General features: G+C 39.0%; 2 protein-coding genes across 2 annotated transcripts in view; one reads left to right on the top strand and one right to left on the bottom strand.

Annotated features, from left to right (window-relative positions):
- Nucleotides 1–7,790: 7,790 nt before the first annotated feature.
- LOC115276588 (interferon alpha-2-like) lies at nt 7,791–8,386 on the bottom strand. The gene has a single exon (XM_029920626.1). It carries the CDS (start codon nt 8,346–8,348, stop codon nt 7,791–7,793), a length of 558 nt encoding a protein of 185 aa, XP_029776486.1. The 5' UTR covers nt 8,349–8,386.
- A 2,215-nt stretch (nt 8,387–10,601) lies between these two features.
- LOC115275926 (interferon omega-1-like) overlaps nt 10,602–13,404 on the top strand; it is a 3,097-nt gene continuing 294 nt past the window's right edge. The window contains exons 1-2 of the mRNA XM_029919662.1: nt 10,602–10,615; nt 13,168–13,401. Coding sequence (XP_029775522.1) covers nt 10,602–10,615; nt 13,168–13,401 — 248 coding nt within the window. The remainder of the gene's footprint in view (nt 10,616–13,167; nt 13,402–13,404) is intronic.

Below are 13,404 nucleotides of genomic sequence, written 5' to 3'. Positions count from 1 at the left end.
ACATCCTGTTCTCATAGATTTAGCAGGGACATTCAAGGTCTAGTGTAACTTTCCCATCCTCATCTCTAGATCCCTCGCAGGGAGGGAAACTTGATTTTGTTCCTAGCTCTTATTTCTTATTTTTATAGAATGTCCAATTTTGCCAACTCTTTGAGTAGCTCTTGCTTCCAAATCCCAGCACATCTCTGACCCTTCTCACATTGTCCAATTCTTTAAATGTCTTTCATATCCATCTATCAGTCTTAAAGTACCAATTATTTGATTATCTCTCTCCATTGTACCCCCTCCCCCGCATGCCTGTGGCTCTTTGCAAATCCAGCACTTCCAGCAGAACTACCGTTCTGTTCTGTAATTGATGGGGTTTTTTCCTGTCTCTTCCAGAAGAGTAGACTTTTTGAGTCTTAGCATTGTATGCCCAGTCATTAGCACAGTTTCCAGCCCATGGTAGGGACTTAAACATGGTCTATTAAATAAATACTGTGCTTGGAATATGTGCTTTGATGAGCTTCTGGCTGTCAAGCTCCAAGAGGCTACCTCAAGGCTGTTTGCTGACAGTTCATGTAATAAGGTGTCTTGACAAGAATTCAAGCTCCTGTTATATGCATGAGCACATTGCTAGGCATGGCGAACAAAGGAAGAAAAATAAGATTCAAAATATAATGCGAATTTTGATTGATTCGAATTTTGATGTCATACAAATATTGGTTAAACTTAAATATTATTTTAGACAAGTTTAGCCCCACTGCGTGAGGATTTTCTAGCTACTTCTTAGACTCTTTCAGCGTGGTGTTGCATCCAGAAGAAATAGAACTCTATCATTGAAAGTCTGTAGAAAGCAATACAGGTTTTTAGTGAAGTGTCTTGAAGAAATAACAATATCATGAAACCATTCAGTAAATCATATTTAGTTCCTGTTGTAAGAAGGTATGGGAAAAGATGGAAAGCTAATCAACTCATTTTATAATGCTCTTCTAAACTATATAAGAAATCCAGAAGAAAATAAATCATAAGACATTCTTACTTAAAAACATGAAGATAAAAATACCACGTTAAATATTAGGAAATCAGACCAGAAGCATTTATAAATAAACAACTGGAATTTATCCATGTCATTTTATTATAGTTTAAAAAAATCTGTTCATGTAATTCACTACATTAGGAGGCAACAGGGAGAAAAACCAAACACTAATCTTAATAGGTGTCTCAGAATCTTTGCATTAATTATACACCAACTTGACAATAAACTACAATAAAAAATTAAAAAATAAAATAAAAAGAATTTTTAAAAAGCTATACCTTAGCCTACTAAGGCTTGAAGAAAGAGCTTAAATCTGATCAATATTATTGTATCTGTTAGGAATTCTTTTCATTGTAAGGTAACAGATAACTCAGCTCTTAGGGCTAACATAATGAAGGTGGGTGCTTGTCTTTTGTCAGTTTAAAGCCTACGGGGTGATGGCTGCAGGGTTAGATCAGCAGCTCACAGCTGTGAGCGTGCTGGATGGTCATCTCTGTCCCTCTCTTGGTCTCTAGGACAGGTACTGGCTACAAGCAGCAAAGACTGACAAGAGCATCCCTAGCAGAAAGAGAGGAATAGAGCTGAAATTCTTTCTAGAATTGCTCAGCAGACTCCCCCCAAGTCTCATGTTTAGAATTATGTCACATGGCTATATCTAGCTAATATTTGTGTCTCCCTCCCTGCTTTTGATTATATATTTAGCAGCAATGAGAACTGTAAGAATGTAATGGAGGGATTAGGCTGTTTTTAAATGGCGTAGCTGACACCTACTTTTTCCACTGGCTTAAATGCCGCTTTTATTATGTGCAAAGTTCCACTAAATTTAATTGTCTTATCCTCAACTTTTATTGTTTCCTTTTTTTGAAATTTATTTATTTTGAGAGAGAACACGCATCAGCAGGGAAGGGGCAGAGAGAGAGGGAGAGAGAGAATCCCAAGCAGGTTCTGAGCTACCAGCACAGACACCGATGAGGGACTAGATCCCACAAACTGGGAGTGAGATCATGACCTGAGCTGAAGTCAAGTGTGACGCTAAACCAACTGAGCCCCCTAGGGGACCCTATTCTGTTTTCTTGATCAACTAGAACACCACTTGGTTTCAATTTCTGGAGCATTAGAGGATAATTTGATATTTGATAAGTCAAGTTCACCTGTATATTTCTTCCTTTCTCAGATTTTCATGTAAATGGTTTCTTCTTGATACATTTTACAGTCAAGTTCCATCTAAAGTTCTTATTAAGGTATGGATTAGGAATGAATTGAATTTATACACTAATGTATAATTTAAAAGAACATAGATTTGTATTTACAAAGAGCAAAAAATCTCTAAGATCTATTATTAAGTAAATAGAATGAATTAAAGATTGATAAATATGGAATAATAATACTGATGTATTTATACTAAATATTTCTGTATGTGCAGATTTCCTTAATACATAGGACAATGTCTAGAAGGAAACACATTGAATTATTAGCAGTGTGGGGTTGGGCTGGGGTCAAGAGGTGAAAGGTGGGCTTTTTACTTATATGAATTGTCTGAAAACTTAATAATGACAATAAAACCATGTGCATTTTGTAAATATAAGTAAATTTAAGAAATCTCCTTTAATGTCACACTTACCATGACAGCTACTCATCCTTGTATTGCTTTCACCTGTCTTTGCAAATTCCAGCTGGTCCTGCTTTCTTGTCTCCTTCCAAACAGTAAAGACTTTTTTCCCTTCTGTGAGTCACTTCAGGTGAGCATCTTCATCCTTCACTCCAAAGAACCAAACACTGAGAGTTGAGAGACACACCCAGGTTGTCTCCTTGCAGAAGGGAAAGAAGAGACCAGGAACACTTAGACTTGAATATTTTTCTCCCTGGCAGTAGAATTTGAAAATAAAATATTCACTAACAGTACAAGGTAACCCCTGATAAGTGTTAATATGAAAGAAGCTACAGTAAGTTCGAGCAAGGAGGGAAGGGGGAGAGCCCATAGCCTGAGCCATTTCCGTGAGGGCCTTGGTTAGATATTTCTCTTGTATTCATCCATGATGAAATAACTTTCTTAGTACAGCCTTCGTTTTTCTCACTACAGAATAGGGCTCAGTCTACCTTATTACTGACATTACCCTCTTCCTGATCGCCAGAGACCTGATTGACAAATCCAATAGACTTTTCTTGGTTTTAATAACAACAATAATAACCATCCATTTTGGGGGCCAAGTATTGTTCTGTACCACATACACTATCTCACTTGATCAACTCAGCAATTCTGCAAGTAAGGTATAATTATTCCCATTTTGTAGAGGAAAAAACTGAGGCTGCTCATAAAGGTTAAGTATATTTCCCAAGGTTATACCATGAATCAGTGGGAATTCAGAATTTAAACACTGGTTTAGACTCTGAAAATATCCTATACCTTTACCCACACTGATAGGACTTTTGGTGTTTATGCAAGACTTAAAATTTTTTCTTTTAATTTTAATTGTGGTAAAATCCAAAGGCATAAAGTTTACCATCTTAGCCATTTTTAAGATTATAGTTCAATAGTGTTAATTATATTCGCATTGTTGCACAACCAACCTCCTGAACTCTTTTCATCTTGCAAAACTGAAACTCTATACTCATTAAAAAACAACCTCCCGTTCTCCCCTCGCCCACACCCCTGGGGACCGCCATTCCACTTTCTGTATCTAGGAATGTGACTACTCTAGGTACTACATATAACTGAAATCATGCAGTATTTGTCTTTTCTGTGACTGGCTTATTTAATTTAGTATAATGCGTCTGACTTAGGCTCAGGTCATGGTCTCGCGGTACGTGAGTTGAAGCCCCTGTCGGGCTCTGTGCTGTCAGCACAGCTCAGGTATAATGTATAGTGTACTATATGTTTATATGTGTGTATGTACATATAGTATACTATAATATATAATAAATAGTATATATAATGTACATATGTATATATGTGTGTATATATGTATACATGTGTGTGTGTATATAGTAAACTATAATATATAATGTATAGTATATATAATGTCCTCAAGGTTCATCCATCTTGTAACATGTGCTGGATTTCTTTCCTTTTTACAGCTGAATAATATTCCACTGTCTGGATAGACCACATCTTATTTAACCATTTCCCTACTAGTAGACGCTTGGGTTGCTTCTATCTTTTGGCTATTGTGAATAGTGCTGCTAGGAACATGAGTGTACAAATAGCTCTCGGAGAACCTGCACTTCACTTCTTTTGAGGGTATACCCAGAAGTGGAATTGCTGGACCGCATGGCAATTCTATTTTTAATTTTTTAGGGAACCATCATAATTTTTTCCAAGGTGACTGTACCATTTTACATTCTCACCACAGTATATAAGGGTTCCAATTTGTCTATACCCTTGTCAACACTTTTTTTTCGTAGTAACATTCTGACAAGTGAGAAGTAGCATCGATCTCATTGTGGTTTTGATTTGCATTTCCCTAATGATTAGTGGTGTCGAGCATAGTTTCATATCCTTACTGGCCATTTGTATATCTTCTTCGGACAAATGTCTTGGGTTTCGTTGCTCTTGTTAGGAGTGCAAGACTTTAACATCCTTTTATCCCCCAAAGTTTTGTCCTTTGGTTTCTGAGGTAAGTTCTCTGGCAGCCTCTCTGTATTTTTGACCAATTCTTTCTCCTCAGCTCCTGAAATGTAGAAACATTAACCAAAGATCAAGAGCATCTGAACTTCTTTTTTGTTTTTTAATGTTTATTTATTTTTGAGAGAGAGAGAGAGAGAGCACAAACAAGGGAGAGACAGAGAGAGAGAGAGAACAGGAGAGAAGTAGCCTCCAGGCTCTGCTCTGTCAGCACAGAGCCTGACAGAGGCTCAAATTCACAAACCGTGAGATCATGACCTGAGCCGAAGTCAGATGCTTAATTTACTAAGTCACCCACATGCCCCTGAATTTCTTTAAATAATTACCACAACAAACTCAGAGATGAATAATTATTTACTGAGTAACAATAGTGTGCACATTAGTAAAAACGATAGTAACAGGAGCACCTGAGTGGCTCAGTCAGTGAAACACCAACTCTTGGTTTCTGCTCAGGTCATGATCTCATGGGTTCATGAGATAGAGCCCTGTGTCAGGTTCTGGGCTCATTGTGTGGAGCCTGCTTGGGATTCTCTCTCTCCCTCTCTCTCTGCCCCTCCCCCACTCGTGCTCTCTCTTTCTCTTGCTCTGTCTTTCAAAATAAATAAACATTTTTTAAATATGATAGTAACAAATATCTCACTTTTAAGTGATCTCTATGTGCCAGGCATTTTGCACCCATTACTCATTTAATCTCCTAAGTCTCTGTGGTAAGTATTATTATGAATCCCATAATATGACTGTAAAAATTGAGCCACAGAAGATTTAGGCAACTTCCCTAAGAACTGCAGTAAACCACGGGAGATGTTAAAAAGGGTTCCTCTTTGCAAGAAACCCAAAGGAGAAGACAAGACTAGCGCACTAGAGAAAATTTGAAATAATGCAGCATTCGTAAAAACTCTAATTACTATGTCAAAACAACTGCTATATATATGGGTTTAATTTTTTACTCTTATTAACCATCTCTAGGATCTCCCTCCACTGCCCTGCAAACAGATGAGATGCAATGAAAGGGAAAGTCATAATCACTCCTCTAAAGGACCAATTAGTCAGCAATCATGTAAATGTTCTTCTGTGCAAAGTTCTGGACTAGCTGACTTGGGAGAAAGGATCTAATATTTCCTTGTCCTTGCAGAACTCACAGTCTTTGGGGATGACATGAACACAAGAAATGACCAGAGGAAGAAAAGATCATCTAGATAACCTAACCATTTTAAAGTGTACAGTTCAGTGGTATTTAGTACCTTCACCATGGTGTGCAATCCATTTCCAGAACATTTTCATCACCCCAAATGGAAACTTCATACACATTCAACAATTGTTACTCCTCACACCCTCTTCCTTTTCAGCCCTGACAATCACAGTCTGCTTTCTGTCTCTGTGGATTTACCTATTCCAGATATTTCATATAAATGGAATCATACAATTAGTGATCTTCTGTGTCTGGCTTCTATCACTTTGCATAATGTTTTCAAGGTTCATTCCCATTGCCACATGTATCAGCACTTCATTTTATGGCTGAACAGAATTCCATGGCATGAATATACAACAGTTTATCCATTCATCCACCATAGGGTTGTTTCCACCTTTTGCTATCATGAATAATGCCATTGAACACATATGTGTGCATATATGTGAAAATATCCATTTTCAATTATTTTGTGATATATACCTAGAAATGAAATTACTGGACCATCTGGTAATTTTATGTTTAACTTTTTGAAGAATCCCTAACTGTTTTCCACAGAACCTGAAACATTTTACATTCCCATCAACAATATATAAGGGTTCTGATGTCTCCGAATTCACCAACACTTGTTATTTTCCTTTTTTTAAATAACCATCTTAGTGAGTATGAAGTGGCATCTCATTGTGGTTCTGATTTGCATTTCCCTAATGACTAATGATACTGAACACCTTTTTATATTATTGTTGACCCTCTTTTGTATCTTCTTTGAAAAAAATTCTATTCAAGTCCTTTGTCCATTTTTTACTAAGGTTTTTTGCCTTTTTATTTTTCAGTTGTAAGAGTTCTTTATATATTCTGCACACTAGACTCTTATTAGGTATATGATTTGCAAATATTTCCTTCCATTCTATAGAATGCCTTTTCATTTTCTTGATAGTGTCCTTTGATGCACAAAACTTTTAATGTGATAAAGTTCAATTTATGTATGTTTTTCTTTCATTACTTATGCTTTTAGTGTCTTATCTAAGAAATCATGGGCAAATTTAATGTCATTCAAGATTTGTTTTTCTCTAAGAGTTTTATAGATTTAGCTTTTATACTTAGACCTTTGATTTATTTTGTTTTGTTTTCTGTGTGGTGTGAGGTTGGGATCCAAATTCCTTCTTTTGCAGCGTGAATATCCAATTTTACCAGCACTATTTTGTTGATGATATTATTCTTTCCTCATTAAGTGGTCTTAATACCCTTGTCAAAGATCAAGTGACCATAGATAGATAGGCTTATTTTTGGATTCTCAATTCTACTCTATTGATCTATATATCTACCTTTATGCCAATAACACACTGTTTTGAGAACTGGAATGTTTTATAGTATGTTTATAGTATGTTTTGAAATTGAGAATGTGAGTCTTCCAACTTTGCTTTTCTTTTTCAAGATTTTTTTTGCAATTTGAGGTCACTTGCAATTCCATATGAATATTAGCATTGGCTTTTCCACTAGCCGTGTTGGGCTATGCCCATTCCCTTTTCATTCGGGAACTTTCTGTAGATTTGTGAGACCAGGTTTTGGGTTAGGTTTTTCTTTAAAGAACGTGTGCAAGCAAAATCGATTTTTTAAAGTTAATTTTATTTCCCACAACTTAAACATGAATAATAGTCTAACACAACACAAGTGGTTTGTGAATAATAAATATTTGAATAGTATAAATAACACAAATATTTCAAATAATTTAAATAAATAAATAATGCAAAAAATTTTAAGCTATAGCAAAGGAATTGTTCATTCCTCTGTTCTAAACAAGTTACTGCAACTTACAACATTTAATATAATTTTAAATAATCTCATACATTTGCTATTATTAATTGTTCATATGACATAAAATTAGAGATGAAGACTGCACTCTGAGTCCTAGAAAATAGTCATTTAGTTGACCAGATGAACTGTTTTCAGACTCAGCCTCCTTTTTATCTCCTGAACCTCTCTGTGACCTTGTTCACGAGGAACAAACACCTTCTGATTTCTACCCTGACAACCTCCCAGGCACAGCGGCTGTATTCTTTCTCCTTAAGATAGAAACTGATTGTTTGGAAGTATCTCTTCACAGCCAGTCTGGAGTTCTCATTTCCCAGTGGTAAGTGTTCCATGTTCTTCTCCTCCCTCCAACATGTCTCCAGGCCATGCAGCTGCTGGTAAAGTCCAACAAGGAATTTGTCCAGAAGGGTCTCATTCCAAGTCACAAAAGACTCATCTTTGCTGAAGAGGTTGAAGATCTGCTGGAGGACCTCATGCACGACAGCCGTGACTTGTGTCTCCTCAAGCTGGTTCCCATCCACAAGTATCTGAGGAAAGCTGAAGTCGGTCCTGTCCTTCAGACAGGACAGAATGGAGGCTCTCTCCATTTGACTCAAAAGCGTGAAGGTCTCTGGACTGCTATGGCTCAGACGCAGGTCACAGTCCAGAGAGCGCGCAGGACTGGAGCCCAGCACCACCAGAGCCAGCAGCACAGAGACTGAGATAGCCATTAGGCAGCAGGGGCAGGGGATTCTGCAGGGCTTCCTGAAGAGGGAGTCTCAGAAAGTTCTGAGAACTTTGGGTGATGAGTGCCTTTTAAATCGTGAATATTGAAACTTTCATTTTCTGGGTTTTTCCATGTTTGCCCAGTCCTTTCCTTTTCTACTTCTTTTTTCTTTTTTAAGAAAATCAATAAAAAGTGTACATTTATTGACATGCATGAGCGCCCAGATGGGGGATTCCAACCACGGGTGCCAACGCAGTCTCTGCACAGCGTTAGAACATTTCATAGTTTTCTTATCTCCCGGATTGTTCTTAGGGAGAAAAGCCTAGACAAAGTCAGAAAAGGGAGAAATATTTATGGCAAGAAATGATGGTCTTTCCAAGTCAACAGGAAATATAAAAAAGCTAATGAAAGAAGAGATTTAATTTTTTCGTATTTTTTCCTTATTTACACTTTCCCATCTCCTTTAAAACTTTTCAGTTGTATATGTACCTCAAAGATATCACTTGCGTTCATCTGTAAACTCACTGAAGATACTGTCTGGAAAACAATATTGCAGATAATCATTTGTCAAAATGGTCTGCCAACCACTTTGCTAGGAGCTGGTTTCCCTCAATGATTCAAGTTTGCATGTGTGTGAGTCTCTTGGTCCTCTACCAAGTACAACCTTCCATAGTAAAAACTTTGCCTTAGTCATTGTGTGGTAATTCAGAGAACCTCATATCCTTAGATAGTCCCTTGAGAAGCGATATCCTATCACATACTCAGGGCTAATGGGACTGTAATGGTGTTCAAAGCTAATCACGATGTGGTCCCTTGCCAGTTAAGTCAGTAGAGTGTGCGACTCTTGACCTCAGGGTTGTAAGTTGGTGCCCCACGTTGGGTGTAGAGATTACTTAAAAACATAAAATCTAGGGGAACCAGTCGTTTGAGCATCTGACTTCAGCTCAGGTCTTGATCTCATGGTTCCTGAGTTCAGTTCCAGCCCTGCATCTGGCTCCCTGCTGTTCCCATTGAGTCTGCTTGGATCCTCTGTCCCTCTAGCTCTATGTCCCTCCCCCACTTGCATGCATGTATGTGTGTGTGTGTATGTGTATGTGCACGCTCTCTCTTTCTTTCAAAAATAAATAAACACTAAACAATAAAACAAAATAAAAAATAAAATCTAAAAGAAACCTAACAAAGCGTATCATAATATGTGTTCATTGAATCTGTAATATACAGATTATTTTTAATAATATTAATGACAGCAGTATTAATTCAAATTATATGTAGGATCTCAGCAAAGTGTTTTACAAATATTATTTTATTTTATCTTCACAACTTCCCTAAGAGGGAATTACTATAGTTAGTTACATTTTGCAAATAAGGAAACCAAAAACTCAGAGAGGTTCCTTAACTTGCCAAAAGCCACAATTTACTACATAAGTGGTACTTCACCCCTACACTGTTCTGCCGCCATATTACTCCTTAACCTTAAGTGTTCTCCTTTGGGTATATTCCGTATGCTTGTAATTAAGTAATCAACTTAATTATTTGCTCACCATCTGACTGCCCTGATAGACTGTAACCTCACTGAGGGCAGTAACGCATTTCTTGAGTGTCACAGAGGAGGCACACAGAAAGCTCTCTGTCCCATAGCAAGTACAAGAAGGACTACGTGTTCCAAATGTGAGGAGGCCTTACATTTGTGGGCCATGTCAGAAAACAGTAGTCTTCTGGAAACAGAGAGAGCAAGAATAGCTTTTATTCGGCAATATTGTTTTCTAAACCATATCTTCAGTGAATTTAAGACCAACTCAAGTGAGGTGCATCTTAAATGGATTCTTTTTTTTTTATTTTTTTAATGTTTTATTTATTTTTGATACAGAAAGAGACAGAGCATGAGAGGGGGAGGAGCAGAGAGAGAAAGAGACACAGAACCAGAAACAGGCTCCAGGCTCCGAGCTAGTTGTCAGCACAGAGCCTGACGCGGGGCTTGAACCCACGACCTTGAGATCTGACCTGAGCTGAAGTCAGAGGCTTAACCGACTGAGCCACCCAGGCGCCCCCTTAACTGGATTCTTTAACTGCCTGGATAATTTCTGAAAATATGTCAGATGGGAGGAGAGAGTTTCAAAGATCCAGCAGAGATCAACCGAACACACTATTTGAAAGGCAAGATTGGATAGATTCTAGCAAGTGAAAAGGGAGCTATATCCTCTTCAAGGGTATTGCAGTGTCTCTGAAATAAGTGAACGGTGCTTTTTGGTGACTAAGAATGGCAGCTGGAGAGTAAGAACTTGCTAAGTATGTATCTAAGATAGGAGGATAGGAAGACCATCAGAGGAGAACACCCAGTCCAGTGGCTAGCAGTAGACTCTGGGGACAGACCGCCTGGATTCCCATCACAGCTCCAGCCTGTGTGTGTGACCTTGGGCTTCTTATATTTCTTTTTTGTCATATGGAAATAATAATCATATCTATTTCACTGGGCTGTTATGAAGACAGGATGATGTCATGTACCCATAACAATGTCTGGACAAAATGCGCACTCAACCAGTGTTAGCTGTTGTGAAAAACGAAGAAAACAAGCTTATCCAACTATGGGAACTGAATGGAAGTTTCCCCTGAAGCGATCGGCCCTTCTGCCTTCTCAGCTCACTAAAAAACACTTTTATTTCTAATGTCATCTCTTATGTGTTCATCTAGCGGGTGTTCACATGACAGGGAGGACCCTGTCCCGATGACTAACTTCTATCAGCTTTCAGGTAATAACTTACCTCTCACACATTAATAAAATAGGTGTCTGATCTCTAACTCAGTCTCTTCTGAGTGTGAGTTGGTATGACTAAATCCTTGGAATCTGATCACCTCTGTGGATGGAGAAAAAAGTAAACAGACAAATAAATAAAAATAGTTGATAGGTAGATAGATAGATAGATGGATGGATAGACAGATTTTCTGATTCAGCAAAGCTGAAAACTAGTCCTTTAAGTAATAGCCCACCTTAAAAAAGCCAGCTGCCCTCCTTGGGGACCTGACTAGAGTGAAATCAGCTCACATAGGCTGGTTTGAAACCTGCCACTTTGTAGATAGAGCTCTTAATTCCTTGTGTTGGTTTAAGGACATTTTGTCATTTGTTTTTTTCTTATAAAATTTTTTTTAACATTTATTTATTTTTAAGAGACAGAGAGAGACAGATCACGAGCAGAGGAAGGGCAGAGAGAGAGGGAAACACAGAATGGGAAGAAGGCTCTAGGTTCTGTGCTGTCAGCACAGAGCCTGACACGGGGCTTGAGCTCACAAACTGTGAGATCATGACCTGAGACGAAGTCAGACGCTCAACCAACTGAGCCACCCAGGTGCCCCAAGATTTTGTCATTTGAACAGAGAAAATGTCACGGGTTTTTTCCCCTTTCATTTTCAGCATTTACTTTCCATTTGCCTTTGTGCATTACATTTTTACAACTACTTCCTTTTACTCTCTAGGAATGTTAAAAGAGAGAGGAAAGTTCTGATGTTTTGAAAATCAAGAAGGAAATGTCATATCTTCTTTTCTCTTACATTTTCCTTTCCTTGTGTTTCAGCAAACCTCAAAATGGAAATAGAAAAGCACTAGGACAACTTTCATAAAGAGAAAAGACGAACACAAATGAAAAGGCAACAATTTTAAAATTATTTAAAAATAGCAATGAGCATGACTCCGCCAGAGCTGAGACAATGGGATGGGCTAACACAGTGAGGATGCCACAAAGCAGCAAACACACGTTCTAACAACTTGAACGCCTCTCTGGTAGTAATGATGACTCTTTACTCTCGTGGGCAAGATTGGAGGTTTAACCATCTTTGTGTAGCCTGAGCTCAGTGTAATAATTGGAACAGAATAAATGCTCAGTAATTTTCTCAATGAAGCAGAGTAAATATGACCAAATTTGACAAACTACATGTTTTGCAGCAGAGAATAAGGGGGAGATCCATGCATATGCAAAACAGGTTATTTTTCACATCTGATCAATACTTCTTTTTTTCTTTTAATTTATTTTTGGGGGAGAGAGAGAGAGAGAGAGAGAAAGAGAGAGAGAGAGAGAGAGAGAGAGAAATAGCATGAGCAGGGGAGGGTCAGAGAGAGAGGGAGGCACAGAATCCAAAGACAGGCTCCAGGCTCTGAGCTAGCCCTCAGCACAGAACCCGACACGGGGCTCGAACCCACGAACTGTGAGATCATGACCTGAGCCGAAGTCGGACACCCAACTGACTGAGCCACCCAGGCGCCCCTGATCAACACTTCTAAGAGGGCCATCTGGAGGAGAGGGGACAAAGATTTTAAGAGGAAGCCTAGTAAAGTTTCCTTAAAAGTTGTTCTTAACATTAGGAAGAAAGACCCTGATAGCTCTAGCATTAGTTCAAAGTTGGTTTTTATTGTGATAATAAACATTCCATTGCATCAGGACTTCTAATTTTTTCGTGAATAAGTTTACCTTCAATTGTAACAATACAGAAGGAGTTGCAACTAGTGTCAGCTTTCGCCCCTTGAAGAGAAAAGAAAGCCCAAAATGGAGAAGTACACAATTCTTGGGGGAAATTTAGAAGATGAAAACCATTATGCTCAATATTTAAGAGACAATAGAAAATTTTCAGGGAAGCTGGACAAAAGCTCACTGTCTCCCATCTCAACCAGAAGGACATCTTGATACCCATGGCTTTTTCAGTTTCTTTACTGATGGCACTAGTGTTCATCTTCTCTGACCCCATGACCTCCATGAGCTGTACCTGTCTCAGAGCTTTGACTTGGGAAAGCAGGAGACCCTTCCCAGCTCTGAACCAAATGGGGACACTCTCTCCAGTCTGAAGTACAGGACTGACTTCAGATTCCCCCGGGACCTGCTGGAGGGCGGCCGGCTGCAGGAGGCGCAGGCCGCCGCCGTCCTCCAGCAGCTGCTGCAGCAGATCTTCAACCTGCTGCTGGCGGAGCGCGCCCCGGCCCCCTGGAGCCCCGCCCTGCTGGCCGGACTGGGCGCGGGCCTCCACCTGCAGCTGGAAGGCCTGGCCGCCTGTGCGGGGCGGGTCCCGGGGGCCGGAGC

This window comes from Suricata suricatta, chromosome 13 (assembly GCF_006229205.1).
Source record: "Suricata suricatta isolate VVHF042 chromosome 13, meerkat_22Aug2017_6uvM2_HiC, whole genome shotgun sequence".
In the NCBI taxonomy this organism is placed as follows: Eukaryota; Metazoa; Chordata; class Mammalia; order Carnivora; family Herpestidae; genus Suricata; species Suricata suricatta.
This window is presented reverse-complemented; position numbering and strand designations above follow the sequence as displayed.